The following is a 14,167-nucleotide window of genomic DNA, read 5'->3' on the forward strand; positions in this document are numbered from 1 at the left end:
ATGAAAGTTATATAAATTTCTGACAATTAGGCTATCATATCTATCAGTTGAAAATACAGTTAGTATTCATTCCAAAGTAGAATTATTTTTTAGTGCTATTATATATTAAGGATACCCTAATGGGCCATGTCAATGAGCAGCTTTAGGGAATCTTATGTGACTAATAGCAAAAGAAAATATTGACAAAACACCCTAAGTATTCATGAGTAATATATTTTTGGAGTAAAATCTAAGAAACCCCAAAAACTCATGCCCGGCAAGTTTCCTGAGAAACTCTTAAGACATGCCTCAAGAATGCTTATGTAATAGCTCACCTCTCAAAAGCCAGCCTCACTGAGATATTACAGTTAGAATAATCCCTTCCTTCAAGAGGATGACCATCCTCGTGATGTGAGAGGTCTACAGACCTCTATTTTATTTACAAAGTTAGCTTTTCTTCTCTGTGGCTGCTCTCAGAATTTAGTGATAACCTTGAGATGATATACTCATTCCACAGGAATATTAGGTGCTGTGGTTTGTTCCAGGAAGAATCATGAACTATAATAATTGCTGCAGTATTTTGAGAAAGTTACATAAAATATATCAAAAGTTTCAAATGAGGGAAAAGATCAGGATGAGATTTGCATTATGGATGAAAAAGTGAAGTGGGAAGTGATTTCATCCATTCATTCTGTCGAATATTTGACACAGAAGTTCCCTAAGTATACATTCTGTGCAGTCCCAAGATAACATCCTCTTTCATTTGGGAAGAATGCGCTTAGCAGCCATTTCTTTACAATGTTCTTTGGGTGGTAATTGAGGCTGGACTTTATCCGAGCAGCATTTCTATCTAAGTGTAGAGGGTTTTATTGAAAGACTATTCAGCTTGTGGCAACACTTAAACTATGATTCTATATAATTGTTTTTAAAGTGATACAAATCCTGATTTAAGCCCAACTTTACTGCAATCAGAAGGTATCTTAAAAGAACAATTATTTTGGCGATATTTCTTTATATCTTGGGAATTCTTCCTTCAACATCTTATACCTGAAACCAATTTAAATGGCTTCTAAAACTATGACTTATATATACTATATGACATTTCTGTATAATTTCACACTAAGAAATGAATATTATTGGGGAATATAATGGAAACCAATAAGATAGTTTAAGTGTACACTTAGTGGGCAGTAGGTTTTATTAAATGTATCTTTTACAATTAATATGCATTTAATAAATAAACTATTTTGACTGAAAAATTTGTTTCTTAGGGAAAAATGTGTTTCTTAGGTTCTTAGTAGAAGAGAATCTTTTACTAGTAAACATGAAGAAAACAATGGTTTTATGTAAATTTGTTGTCATATTTCTTTTATGTTGTGTTTGAGGTCAGAAGCTATCATACAAATATCATAGCAATATTTGTACTTATTTTAATTTTGCTGTCATATAAATAAGACCAGATGGTGGTGCTGTGGCTCCACTAGAAATGGAAAGTACCAACTGTTCAGGACCTCATTTTGATTTTCTCCGTATTTTTTTCAAACACAATCCTGACTCTTTAATACATATATTGCAGTGCTATACTCAGATTTTTTCTTGTGTAATCAAAATGTTATTTATATTTACTCCCCTTTCAAAGTTTGCATTTTAAATGTGTTTGATTTTTGAGTTTTGATAATTAGAAATTTAAACATCATTCAGGGTGATGAAAAGCTTAATGAATTTTCAATAATGGTATTTTCTACCCCCTGTACCTCATGGCATCTGCTTGAGTTTTAACAAAATGTTTCTAAAAATTTAAATATTGACTACTGTGTAACTGTAAAGAATTCAAAGTTTGAAAATTTTAATGTAATAATTTGTGCAAGAATATAAATATTTCCATATTCTGTTTGCTAAAATGTTCATTTTTCTGTTTCTTATGCTTAAGCTGATATTTAAGAAAATAGTAAGTATCTAAAAGTGTGATCCTCTAAAACTTAGCACAGTTATCATGATGAATTTTGTTTTCAGACAGTGTCTGTTTCAGTACATTCAGTACAAATACCAGGACTCAATGTGTGTTCACAATTTGTTATGCCTCAGTAAGAATACACACCGGAACATTGCTATTATTTCACCAGCATCCCTGAAACATAAGCAGGATATATATTTCTGTCCCCAGTTCGAAAGACTTTAGTTAATGAAACTCACTTGACACACACAAAGCTGCTTTAATGTGGTAGATAGCCTTTAAAAGTCACTGTCAAGACAAATTCATCAGCCCAGGTCTTCATCACTGTATTTCATTCTGTGCAGTGTATTTCTGTTTTCTTTTACTTTTTCTTCAACTGATCAATAATTTAGAACTTATTTAGGAATTATTTAGCAAATAAGTAGGAAAAATACAAAGTAGTGCCAAATAATTTTCAGATTATATGATAGGATACATTATATGATAGGATACATAAAAATCCCACCAGGGAACTCTTACAGCCGATAAACACCAGCAAAGTATCCAGCAAAGTAACTGAATACAAGAATTTTTTTAAAAAAATAGTTCTTTTATATACAAAAGTCAAACCGAATGAGGAACAAATCAGGGAAATAATACCTTTCACAATAATCTCAGATAATATAAAATATCTTGGGGGGTACTTCTCCATATGCAGATGAAAGGCCTGTATTATAAAAACTTAAAGTCTTTGAAAGGATTGGAAGAAAGTATCAGAAAATAGAAAAATCTCTTATGCTCATGGATCAGAGGGATTAAAATAGTTTAATTGGCCATCTTACCAAAGCAGTCTATAAATTCAATGCAATCCCTATCAAAATTCCAACACAATTCTTTAGAGACCTGTTCATATGGAAAATTAAAAATAAATGAACAAACCACAATTGGAATTTCTAAAACAATTCTGAACAATAAAAGAATTACACAAAATAGAGTATTATTCAGCTGTTAAAATAAATGACATGCAATTTTCAGGCAAATGAATAGAACTAGAAAAAAATCATCCTAAGTAAGGTATCCTAGACCCAAAAAGGTGGAATAAATGATAAAATGCATTAAATTAAATAAATGATAACCAACCCAAAGAGGAAGGCTCTAGAGGTGAAACTGGGTTCTCCCTTGGGATTGGGAAATAGAATAGACTAGTGGCAGGTAGGGACAGAAACAGGGAATCAAGTGGCTGGGAAGGGCCATGGGGTGGAGGGAGAGATTATGGGTAGAGAAGCTAGAATTGGGGGATATTTGGGAAGTTGTGTGGAAACTTACTGCAGTGGAAAGAAATTTCCTGGAACCCATAAATGTGATCTTAATGAAGATTCCTAGTAATAGAGGATATGGAGTCTCTGCTGACTATCTCTTGTAGCCAGGCTAGGCTTCCAGTGGCCAAATTGGGTTGCATTTAATTGAATTGTTGGCCAAGGGGTTCCCATGGAAATCCCCAAACAGTCTGGTTGTGTTGCTGTTGCTAAGACAAAGGGTTGCTCTCTACAAATGGACAGCAGCATCCCATTGTTGGGTACAATACCCACGTTTCTCATTGAACTTGAAACCATCAAACTGGTACCTACATGGAACTTTTTCTATCTGTGTACTCTCTTTCATACAGGAAGGTACTCTTCAAGCTACCGGGAGAGAAACCCAACCATAAAACCTTTGACCTACAATCTCCTACATGTAAAATATACTGGGATAATGGTGGCACAGAACTTGTAGGAATAACCAACCAATGTCTGATTTGACTTAAGACCCACTTGATGAGAAGGAACCCATACTTAATGCTGCTTGAATAACCAAGAACCAGAGACCAGATAGTCTGGATAAAACCAAACACTACAGTTCTTAAAAAAATTTTAAAAAAATGATTTCTAATGGTACATACGTCCGTGCTTTATACAGTCACCAGAAACACTTCCTCCAGCAGCGGAGGGGAATAGATGCTGAGATCCATGAGAGATGCAGAGAGAGAGAGTCTAAATTTTGAAGTCTCTATCAAATTCCTCCTGTCAGAGCTCATGCTATCCATTAGAAGAGGAGACAGAAAACTTTTAAGAGCCAGAAGGGATAGAGGACACTGCAAGAAAAAAAGGCCTTCTGAATTAACTAATTAAAGTAACGTGAGCTCACAGAAACTGAAGCAGCAAGCAGAGAGCCTATGTGGGTATACACCATGCCCTCTGCAGATATAGAATAGATTTTAGCTTGGTATTTCTCTGGGACCCCTGACTATGACTACAAGTGGGTCTCTGTCTCTCATGCCTGCTCTTGGGACTTCTTTCCTCCTATTGGGTTGCCTACGTCCAATATCAATATGATAGGTTCTACTTCATCTTATTATCTTTTATTTTGTCATGTTTGATTGTGATCTCTTCTAAGCCTGTTCTTTTCTAAAAAGAACAGGAGAGTGGAGGGGAGATGATGAGAAATTGGGAGGAGTAGCAGGAAGAAAACTATAATCAGGATGTATCGTATAAGAAAATTCTATTAATAATGGAATTAGATTTCACTTTTCAAACTATCCTTTATGAGCTATTTGGAAATTGTGGAATGACAGCATCAAAATGTAATGGTCCTATATAGCAGTGACATATGTTTAACTGACTTCACAATTTCAAGTAACACTTCATTCTTTTATCATTTTATTGGTACAAAAATGACACTGTACTGTGCTAATGTATCAATTGTGTTTTACATCTTTAGGACCTTTTCACTGGATTGAATTATTATGTTCAAGTGTCAATGATAGATTATTCTATCTACATAGGTCTATCAAGGAAGGAATCCAGAACAAAAATTGGATGAAATTTACAAATGAGACTGTTCAAGTATTTACATTAAAATAATAAATAAGAAAAGAATATAGCTAAGGAGAAGTAAGCATCACTTTGTACACCGTTTCCCAGCAGTCCTGAATTAGAAGTATTTCTGAACACAGTTAAGAAGTCCCCAAGTAGCCAGGCAGTAGTGTCTTATGCCTTTATTCACAGCACTCAGGAAGGTGAAATAGGCAGATCTCTGAGATCAAGGCCAGCCTAGTCTACAGAATTAGGTTCAGGACAGCCAGAGGTACACAGAGAAACCTTGTCTTGAAAAAAATGAGAGGGAGGAGAGAAGAGGGGAGGAAGGGAGGCAGGGAGGGAGGGAGGGAGAGTGAGAGGGAGGGAGGAAGGAATGAAAGAAGAAAGAAAGGAAAGAAAGAAAGAGAGAGAGAGAAAGAAAGAAATTCTACAAGTAAGAAAATCAAGGAGAGTTAATACAGAAGCATGAAAGGAAGGCTTTCAAGAAATGAGTTTGAAGATGGATGAAGCAAAGAAGTTCAGGCCGACAGGAGCCGGATGTAGATCTCTCCTGAGAGACACAGCCAGAATACAGCAAATACAGAGGCGAATGCCCCTCGGGGGGCGAGGGACCCCCGTTGAAGGAATCAGAGAAAGAACTGGAAGAGCTTGAAGGGGCTCGAGACCCCTTATGAACAACAATGCCAACCAACCAGAGCTTCCAGGGACTAAGCCACTACCCAAAGACTATACATGGACTGACCCTGGACTCTGACCTCATAGGTAGCAATGAATAGCCTAGTAAGAGCACCAGTGGAAGGGGAAGCCCTTGGTCCTGCCAAGACTGAACCCCCAGTGAACGTGATTGTTGTGGGAAGGACGATAATGGGGGAAGGATGGGGAGGGGAACACCCATAAAGAAGGGGAGGGGGAGGTGCTAGGGGGATGTTTGCCTGGAAACCAGGAAAGGGAATAACATTCGAAATGTAAATAAGAAATACTCAAATTAATAAAAAATGAAAAAAATATTGTTATAAGTTTGTAGCACTATGAGGTCCTGATTAAAAAAAAAAAAAAAAGAAATGAGTTTGACCTTCGCTGTAATTAGCAAACTACTGAAGATGTAAACTGAGTGAGCCTAACCTTATATACAAGACTTTTGAAACCTACTTTTTGCAATCATGTCACAAGACTGATATAACCCTTGATATACATGAAAACAAACGGAAAACATTTTTAAAGTAACAAATGTGCGTGCATGTGTGCAAATGTAGCTTTCAGAAGTGTGCATAAGGGGTTAGGGAAAATCAAGTTTGGGTTGGGTGAGAACGCAGGGTCCTTGTAGCACTGTTTAATTCTTCCATCTTCTTATCCTCCCTCTCTTGAAACTCCCCTTTCTCCAGCCCTCCCCTCTTCCTCCCTTCCTCCCTCCACCCTCCCCCACCCCGCACCCACTCTGTGTAACATCAGCCTTCTTTTCTTTCTTAATTTCTTCGATTCTTTTTTTCTAAACAGTAAGTTTAATATTACTGGCCGTTTTGTAGCAAATATTGGCTCTGTTTAAAAAATACAGGGTTACACAATTCTTGTCAGAGGTCATAGGAATTGCTGTTTCCAGATGGTAAAAAGGCCTTGGAAACCACTGTGTTTTTGTTTTTGTGGAAAACAAACTGTCAGGAAGACACCAGCACAGGTTGGCTTTTCTCAGGTGGCCTTCTGTAGATGAAGAGCAACTGGTGGTTCTGTTAAGCCTTCAAAAAATAAAGCTCAAAGTTGCAAAAGGATAGTTTGATTTGAAAAGAACATTAGTACACTTTCTGTGAGGGGGAGCTAAAACAATTTTGTTACGTGCAAGCAAAGCACATTTCTTAAGGACAGAAAAGTATTTGGCACACATTGGATATCATGTGCTCATTCTAAACCCTCTAGAGATAAAAGAAAGAATACAGCTAAGCAGCTTATATTCATAGAAATGCAGGAAAGAGCAGCCTGAAAAATGAAGCCACCCAAACGGGAACAAAACAAATGGCATTAGCTAGAACTCAAAGGCAGACACTTCGAGGCACTGCTGTGGGCATTAAGTAAGTTGCTCTCTGTGATAGTGCAAAGACGTGAAAAAAGAAGACTTTGAACATGCTGCCCCAGGACCAACTATAGCATGAATGTTCACATCTGCCCTAAATTAGAGGGACTTACACACAGCCAAAAAATTGGACACACAAGAGCCTTGGAGTCCTGCCCGACCTCACATCTGATCCAATTTTAATCAAGTTCAGAGGTTTTTCCATATGCCGAAAATGAGTTAAAGGAACCTTGAGATGGGAACAAGAAATCTTACTACTTTAAAAGTTTTCTTCTTTTTCTTCTCTTAAAAAGACATATGGAGAGAAGGAGCAAAGAAAGAAAACACGGAGTGTAGAGGGGTTGCCAGACAGAAACCGGACTCATTTTAATGTGGAATCAGGAGAGAAGGAGCTTAAAAAGAAAACAGGGTGTCAGAGTGGGTTGCAGGCAGGTCGGATACCAAGTGAAACCATGGACCCAGGAAAGCAACAGTTAAACTAAAAAGAATTACAAAATATCGATGAGAACAAACGTATTCTAAGAGCACATATATGTTGCATGTATGTGCATAGGTTTTGTATGTATTTTATGTATGTATTTGTATGTATTTTAATGTTAAGAAGTTAGAAACATATCCTTAAAAGTGACACCAAAATTTCTACCAGAGAAAGCCTAAAGGGGATAAACAACTTCAACAAAGTGGCTGGATATAAAATTAACTCAAACAAATCAGTAGCCTTCCTCTACTCAAAGGATAAGCAGGCTGAGAAAGAAATTTAGGAAACGACACCCTTCACAATAGTCAGAAATAATAATAATAATAAAAAACCTTTGTGTGACTCTAACCAAGCAAGTGAAAGATCTGTATGACAAGAACTTCAAGTCTCTGAAGATAGAAATTGAAGAAGATCTCAGAAGATGGAAAGATCTCCCATGCTCATGGTTTGGCAGGATTAATACAGTAAAAATGGCCATCTTGCAATCCACAGATTCAGTGCAATCCCCACCAAAATTTTCAACTCAATTTTTCATAGAGTTACAAAGAGCAATTTGTAAATTCATTTATAACAACAACAACAACAACAACAACAACAACAATAATAATAATAATAATAATAATAATAATAATAATAATAAAATAATAAAAACCAGGATCACGAAAACTATTTTCAACAATAAAAGAACTCCTGGGGAAAATCACCATCCCTGACCTCAGGCTGTATTACAGAGCAATAGTGATAAAAACTGCATGGTACTGGTATAAAGGCAGGCAGGTAAAGCAATGGAATAGAATTGAAGACCCAAATATGAACACATACACACACACACACACACACACACACACACACACACACACACACACACACACATATGGTCACTTGATCTTTGACAAAAGAGCTAAAATCATCCAATGGAAAAAAAGACATAATTTTCAACAAATGGTGCTAGTTCAACTGGAGGTCAGCATGTAGAAGAATGCAAATTGACCCATTTTTATCTCCATGTACAAAGCTCACGTCCAAGTGCATCAGTACTTCCACATAAAAACGGATACACTAAAACTAATAGAAGAGAAAATGGGGAAGAGCCTCAAAATATGGGCACAAGGGAAAATGTCCTGAATACCAATGGCTTATACTCTAAGATCAACAATAGACAAATGGGACCTCATAAAATTGCAAAGCTTCTGTAAGGCAAAGGACACTGTCATTAGGACAAAATGGCAATGGAGAGATTGGGAAAAGGTATTAATCAATCCTACATCCGATACAGGGCTAATATCTTATATATACAAAGAACTCAAGAAGTTAGACTCCAGCGAATCAAATAACCCTATTAAAATGGGGTACAGAGCTAAACAAAAAATTCTCAACTGAGGAATATTGAATGGCTGAGAAGTACCTAAAGAAATATTCAACATCCTTAGTAACTAGGGAAATACAAATCAACCCCTGAGTTTCCAGGGACTAAACCACCAACCAATGAGTACACATGGAGGGACCCATAACTCCAGCCGCGTATGTAGCAGAGGATGGCATTGTCTGGTATCAGTAGGAGAAGCCCTTGGTCAAGTGAAGGCTCATTTCCCCAGTGTAGGGGAATGCCAGGGTGTTGAGGTGGGAGTTGGAGCATCTTCATGGAAGCAGGGGCATAGGGAAGGGGTGATGGGAGATGGGGAATGGGATAACATTTGAAATGTAAATACATAAATATCCAATAAAATTAAAAAGAGACATCCCTCTAAATCTGGCGTTGTTAGGGAAACAATGGCAGGTACTTCCTCTGGCTGAGAGCAGAACCTATCTAATTTCCTTTTAAAGTTTACACAGACCCTAACACAAATGTGCATATGTACTCAAAATGAGTGGAAAGACAGGTCAATACAGCTATGAAAGTAGGAGAAACCCTTATCCCCACCTTGAAGATGCTTTACTTGTGATTCTAGACCACATCTTACCACTATTGGAGTCACTCCTGTGAAAATTGCCTAGGCTCTTAGCTTTCATTTTTATATGTTGTCTGTGTTATCTCTGTTGGTTTGCCTGATGCAACAGTACATAACTAGGTAGATATTCAGTTGTGGCAACGCTGTACATTTAACAGTAGGTAATCAACAAATTCCGAGAACTTATTAAAATAAAAAATTATCTCAAAATGAATTAATTTCTACCTATTGCTTTCCTTTGTTGCTGGTGTGCGTTCAACGTTTTTAAATTTCATGTCACAAATGCACAAACAAATCAAATTATGTATTTTTTTTAAAAAAAGAAAAATTTCAGCTGGGCTTGGTGCCTCATACTGTAATCACCACACTTGCAAGGCTAAGGCAGTGGATTTTCATAAATTTGTGCCCACCTGGAGCTATATAATGATTTCTAGGCTAGCATAGGATGTTAAAGAGTCTGCCTTAAAAAGAAAAGCTAAGCAAATGAACAAAAACCCAAGGAAAAATTAAAAACAAGTTCCTAAAAATGAATTGGAATTACGAGGAAAACTGTTTTATGAAATGCTTTGTAATGGGCAGTACCTGAATTAATGAATGTCTGCTAAGGACACAAATTCCAAATGTGCAATTATGTTTATTCACCACCGGAATGGAACTATAATTTTGTAAATTTCTTTGTCTTTTGTAGTTTGCAAGACACATCAAGAAATCTGAAGGCCAGAAGATTCCTAAAGTTGAATTGCAAATATCAATTTATGGAGTGAAAATTCTCGAACCAAAAACAAAGGTAAGGCTTGTTTTGAAAGCCATGTTGTCCTACTCTTCAACCAGTATGATTACATCTATTCTCACTGACATTGAATTTTATTAATAACTTAAAATGTTTGGTTCTTCGTGATTTATTTAAATATGTGTAGGAATTTGGGGAAGGGCACAGCCTTCGGAATCTTGAAGTTGTCTATTCTGCAGCCTGTGTTCCACACCTAGTAACTTATATAAAATATATTCAGTAGTAGTTGCACCCATATTTAGAGATTTATTTTTGTTATTAAATTTATGTATTTATTTATTCACTTTACAACCCAATATCAGCCCTTCTTCTCCTCCCAGTGACTCCTTACACAAGTTCTCCGAAGTCCCTCTCTGGGTGTTACATCCCCTGCCCCTCACTGGAACTAGGCACATGCTATCCCACTGAGGGCAAGCAAGGCTGTCCACTTAGCAGTGTGGATCCACAGGCAGGTAAGCAGCAGGTCCAGGGACAGCCCCTATTGCAGTTGTTGGAAAACCTGCATGAAGGCCAAGTTCCTCATCTTACACATGTGTGCAGGGGCTAGGTTCAGCCTGTGCTCACTCTTTGATTGGTGATTCAGTCTCTTGGAACCCCCAGTAGTCCAGATTAGTTGACATTGTTGGCCTTCCTGTGGAGTCCACATCCTCTTTGGGTCCCTCAATCTTTTTCTCATCTCCTGAAACTCCATCTAATGTTTGGGTGTCATTCTCTGCATCTTTCCTTTGCCTGCTGGGTGGGGCCTCTCATCGGATGGCTATGCTAGGTTGCTGTGTACAAGCACACTGGAGTGTCAGTAATGGTGTCAGGGATTGGTTTTTGCCCATGGGATGGGTCTCAATTTGGGGCAGTCATTGGTTGGCCATTCCCTCAATCTCTGTTTTATCTTTAACTTTGCACATCTTGTAGGCAGCACACATTTTGGGTCTAAGGCTTTGTAGGTGAGTTGCTATCCTTTTCCCTCTTGGCCACTTCAGAATGCATATCCTGCACTGCTTGGAATATCAGCGAGATTCAATCCTATAGACCTTCTGGGGCTTCTCGACATCCAAGACCTTTGGTATGTCCTAGAGAATGCCAGCTCCCCACCCCAACGGATCTCCCTTCTCTCTCCCCTGCTCTCCCTATGTATGATCCCCCCATATCTGCTCCCCTATATATTCCCTCTTCTATCCAGTCCCCTTATTCTACCAACCTCAAGATTCCTACTCACTTTACATGAAAGATGTATATGGTGTGACTTGCTGGGTGTGAAGGAAGACAAAATCTGTGCAATGTATTAAAATGTCCTGCCTTAGATATACAACTGGTTCATATATGCTTTCTAGGGCTGATAACAGAATGACAAAGGCTGGGTAATTTAAACAATAGCAATTTATTTCCTTCAAAGTTGTGGGCCTAGAATCCCAATTTCAATATCCACATATCCATAAGCTCAGTTTCTTCCATGGCTTCTCCTTTGTCTCAGATGGTTGGCTCCTATAGCTTACCCTGTACACTAGACTTCATATTCTTTGTCTGTCTAGGCTTTTTGTTGCTTGCTTTGTTTGTAATAAGGACATGAGATTTAACTTAGGATCACAAAATGTCTTTATTTAAACTAAATTAGTTAAATAATTGCTTTATCTTTATATAATAATATATTTATATAATTATAAATAATTGATAATATAATATATAAATATATAATAGCATATATTTATATATAGTCACATATTTTTTTTCTTTTTTTTCGGAGCTGGGGACCGAACCCAGGGCCTTGCGCTTGCTAGGCAAGCGCTCTACCACTGAGCTAAATCCCCAACCCCTAGTCACATATTAATACATATTAATTATATACAATAATTGGTTTCATTATAACATTTTCATACATGTGTACAGTGTATTTTGGTTATAGTTACTTCAATTGTCTTTTCTTGGTTCCTTCTTACTTCCAATGTTCCCTTCCTTTGCCTAATCAGGCTCCTTTTACTTTCATCTTTCTTTGTTCTCAAAGAGTGTTATTTTTATTGCTTACAGAAATTGGATGAAGCGATATTCACTTTATCAATTGTTATCCACCTGAAGCTATGATCACTCTCTTCACCATAGACTTTCCACTGCTCACAAGATCTGTGTTAGGTCTTACATGTTTTCACAGCTGCTTTGAGTTCAGTCTGCAACAGACATGTCATACCCAGAGCCTTGGTATCCCACAGTTTCTCCACCCTTTCCTGCAGGGTTCTTTTTTTTTAATTAGATATATTTCTTTACTTACATTTCAAATGTTATTTGCTTTCCCAATTTCCTGTGCATAAGCTCCCATCCCCTGCCCCTCCCCCATAGGGTATTCCCCATCCATCCCCCTTACTGCCTGCCTCCCATATTCCCCTGGACTGGGGGTCCAATCTTTCTTGGACCAAGGGCTTCCCCTTCCACTGGGGCCCCAACAAGGCTATTCTCTGCTACATATGCAGTTGGCGCCCTGGGTCAGTCCATGTATAGTCTTTCGGCAGTGGTTTAGTCTCTGGAAGCTCTGGTTGTTGGCATTGTTGTTCTTACATTGTTGCAAGCTCCTTCAACTCTTTCAATCCTTCCTCTAATTCCCCCCAAGGGGGTCCTGTTCTCAGGTCAGTGGTTTGCTGCTAGCATTGACCTCTGTATTGGACATGCTCTGGATGTGTCTCTCAGGAGATATCTATATCCAGTCCCTTTCAGCATGCATTTTTAGCTTCATCAATCTTATCTAGTTTTGGTGGATATATATATGAGCCACATGTGGGGCAGGCTCTGAATGGCTGTTCCTTGAGTCGCTGCTCTAAACTTTGCTTCCATATTCCCTCCTATGGATGTTTTTCCCCCTTTTAAGAAGGAGTGGGAGCATCCGCATTTTAATCATCCTTTTTCTCAAGCTTCATGTGGTCTCTGGATTGCATCTTGCGCAATCGAGCTTTTTGGCTAATACCCACTTATCAATGAGTTCTGTGGGTTTCTTAAATCCTTTCTGCTCCATCTTTTGTAAGGCTTCCCAAGACCTCAAGGGAAAAAATATAAATGTATAATTACAAATGAGCACTCAAGAGTTATTTTTCCTCATAGTTTTACTTTATAAATGAATACAGTATTATATAGCTGTATAAGTCCATATAGCTACCACTCCACTGCAGAAAATAAGCTTTTATGGTTTAAACTGTCAGCACTAATCTATGGGCAAAAACATAGCTTTTTAGGAGGTAATTTAATGATGCATGTGTCCATTTAGCAAACAATAGCAGTATTTTCCTCATTAGGACTTAGAACTTCCATGGCTATGGGCTTTGACCAGGTTTATAGTACTAGAAAGGAATTACCTCCTGTGGTACAGACTTCAGATCCAATCAGAAAAATGTTTGATTTTCTCTGTAATATAGACTTGGTACAATTGTACCAGTGGGCTCATCTTGCCTGTCCAGTTGATACTTCAGCATGCAAAGGTTGCAATAACAAAGACTCCATAATTATACCTTAGCAACCTGCATAGCATCTGCTGGTACTATGAGAACAAGCCAGAAGGATTGAAGCTCCCAGCAAATTTCCAGTTTGATTTGTTCATATAGTGAGAGTGAAGCATCTTCAGCCATAGGGTCTTACCATTTAGTTCTGCTGGACAACAAGCCACAGTGGTAATTGTCTGTTTATTTGGGGGTTCTCAGGGGAATCCTTGACCAACAATTCACAGAGACATACTCTTTCTCTGATTCAGGGAATATTATTTAGTAATCTCTGTCTTCTGGAAGCAGCTATATCTACATATGTAGGGTTCTTTCATTTAAACTCATTGTTTTTACATTTCACTTTTATTTTACCAATTGCCAGGCTTTCTTGTGGCATATTCATACGCTGTAGTTTTAGTTGATTTTCTCTTAGAACTCCTTCGTTTCCTCCATATCCCTATTACTTTCTCCGTTCAATTATTGCCACCCCTAACATTTCCCTTGAAAGTAGAAAGGTTGGAATAATAGTGTATATTTTCTAGTCAAATAAGTCGTGAATCATAGATTACTCACAATAATTCACCATCCTGATCAATGAGGTTTAAAGGGCAAATGTAAATATGGTAAAAGAGATTCTCTAACCAGGTTAGATGTATGACTAGATGTATG

General features: G+C 37.7%; 1 protein-coding gene across 33 annotated transcripts in view; it reads left to right on the plus strand.

Moving 5' to 3' along the window:
- Gulp1 (GULP PTB domain containing engulfment adaptor 1) overlaps positions 1-14,167 on the plus strand; it is a 269,043-nt gene that overhangs the window by 200,525 nt on the left and 54,351 nt on the right. For all 33 annotated transcript variants that reach the window (XM_087565664.1, XM_087565648.1, XM_087565659.1 and 30 more), the window contains 1 exon segment: positions 9,945-10,043. In XM_087565664.1, coding sequence (XP_087421790.1) covers positions 9,945-10,043 — 99 coding nt within the window.

Source organism: Rattus norvegicus, chromosome 9 (genome assembly GCF_021556685.1).
Source record: "Rattus norvegicus strain SHRSP/BbbUtx chromosome 9, alternate assembly SHRSP_T2T, whole genome shotgun sequence".
In the NCBI taxonomy this organism is placed as follows: Eukaryota; Metazoa; Chordata; class Mammalia; order Rodentia; family Muridae; genus Rattus; species Rattus norvegicus.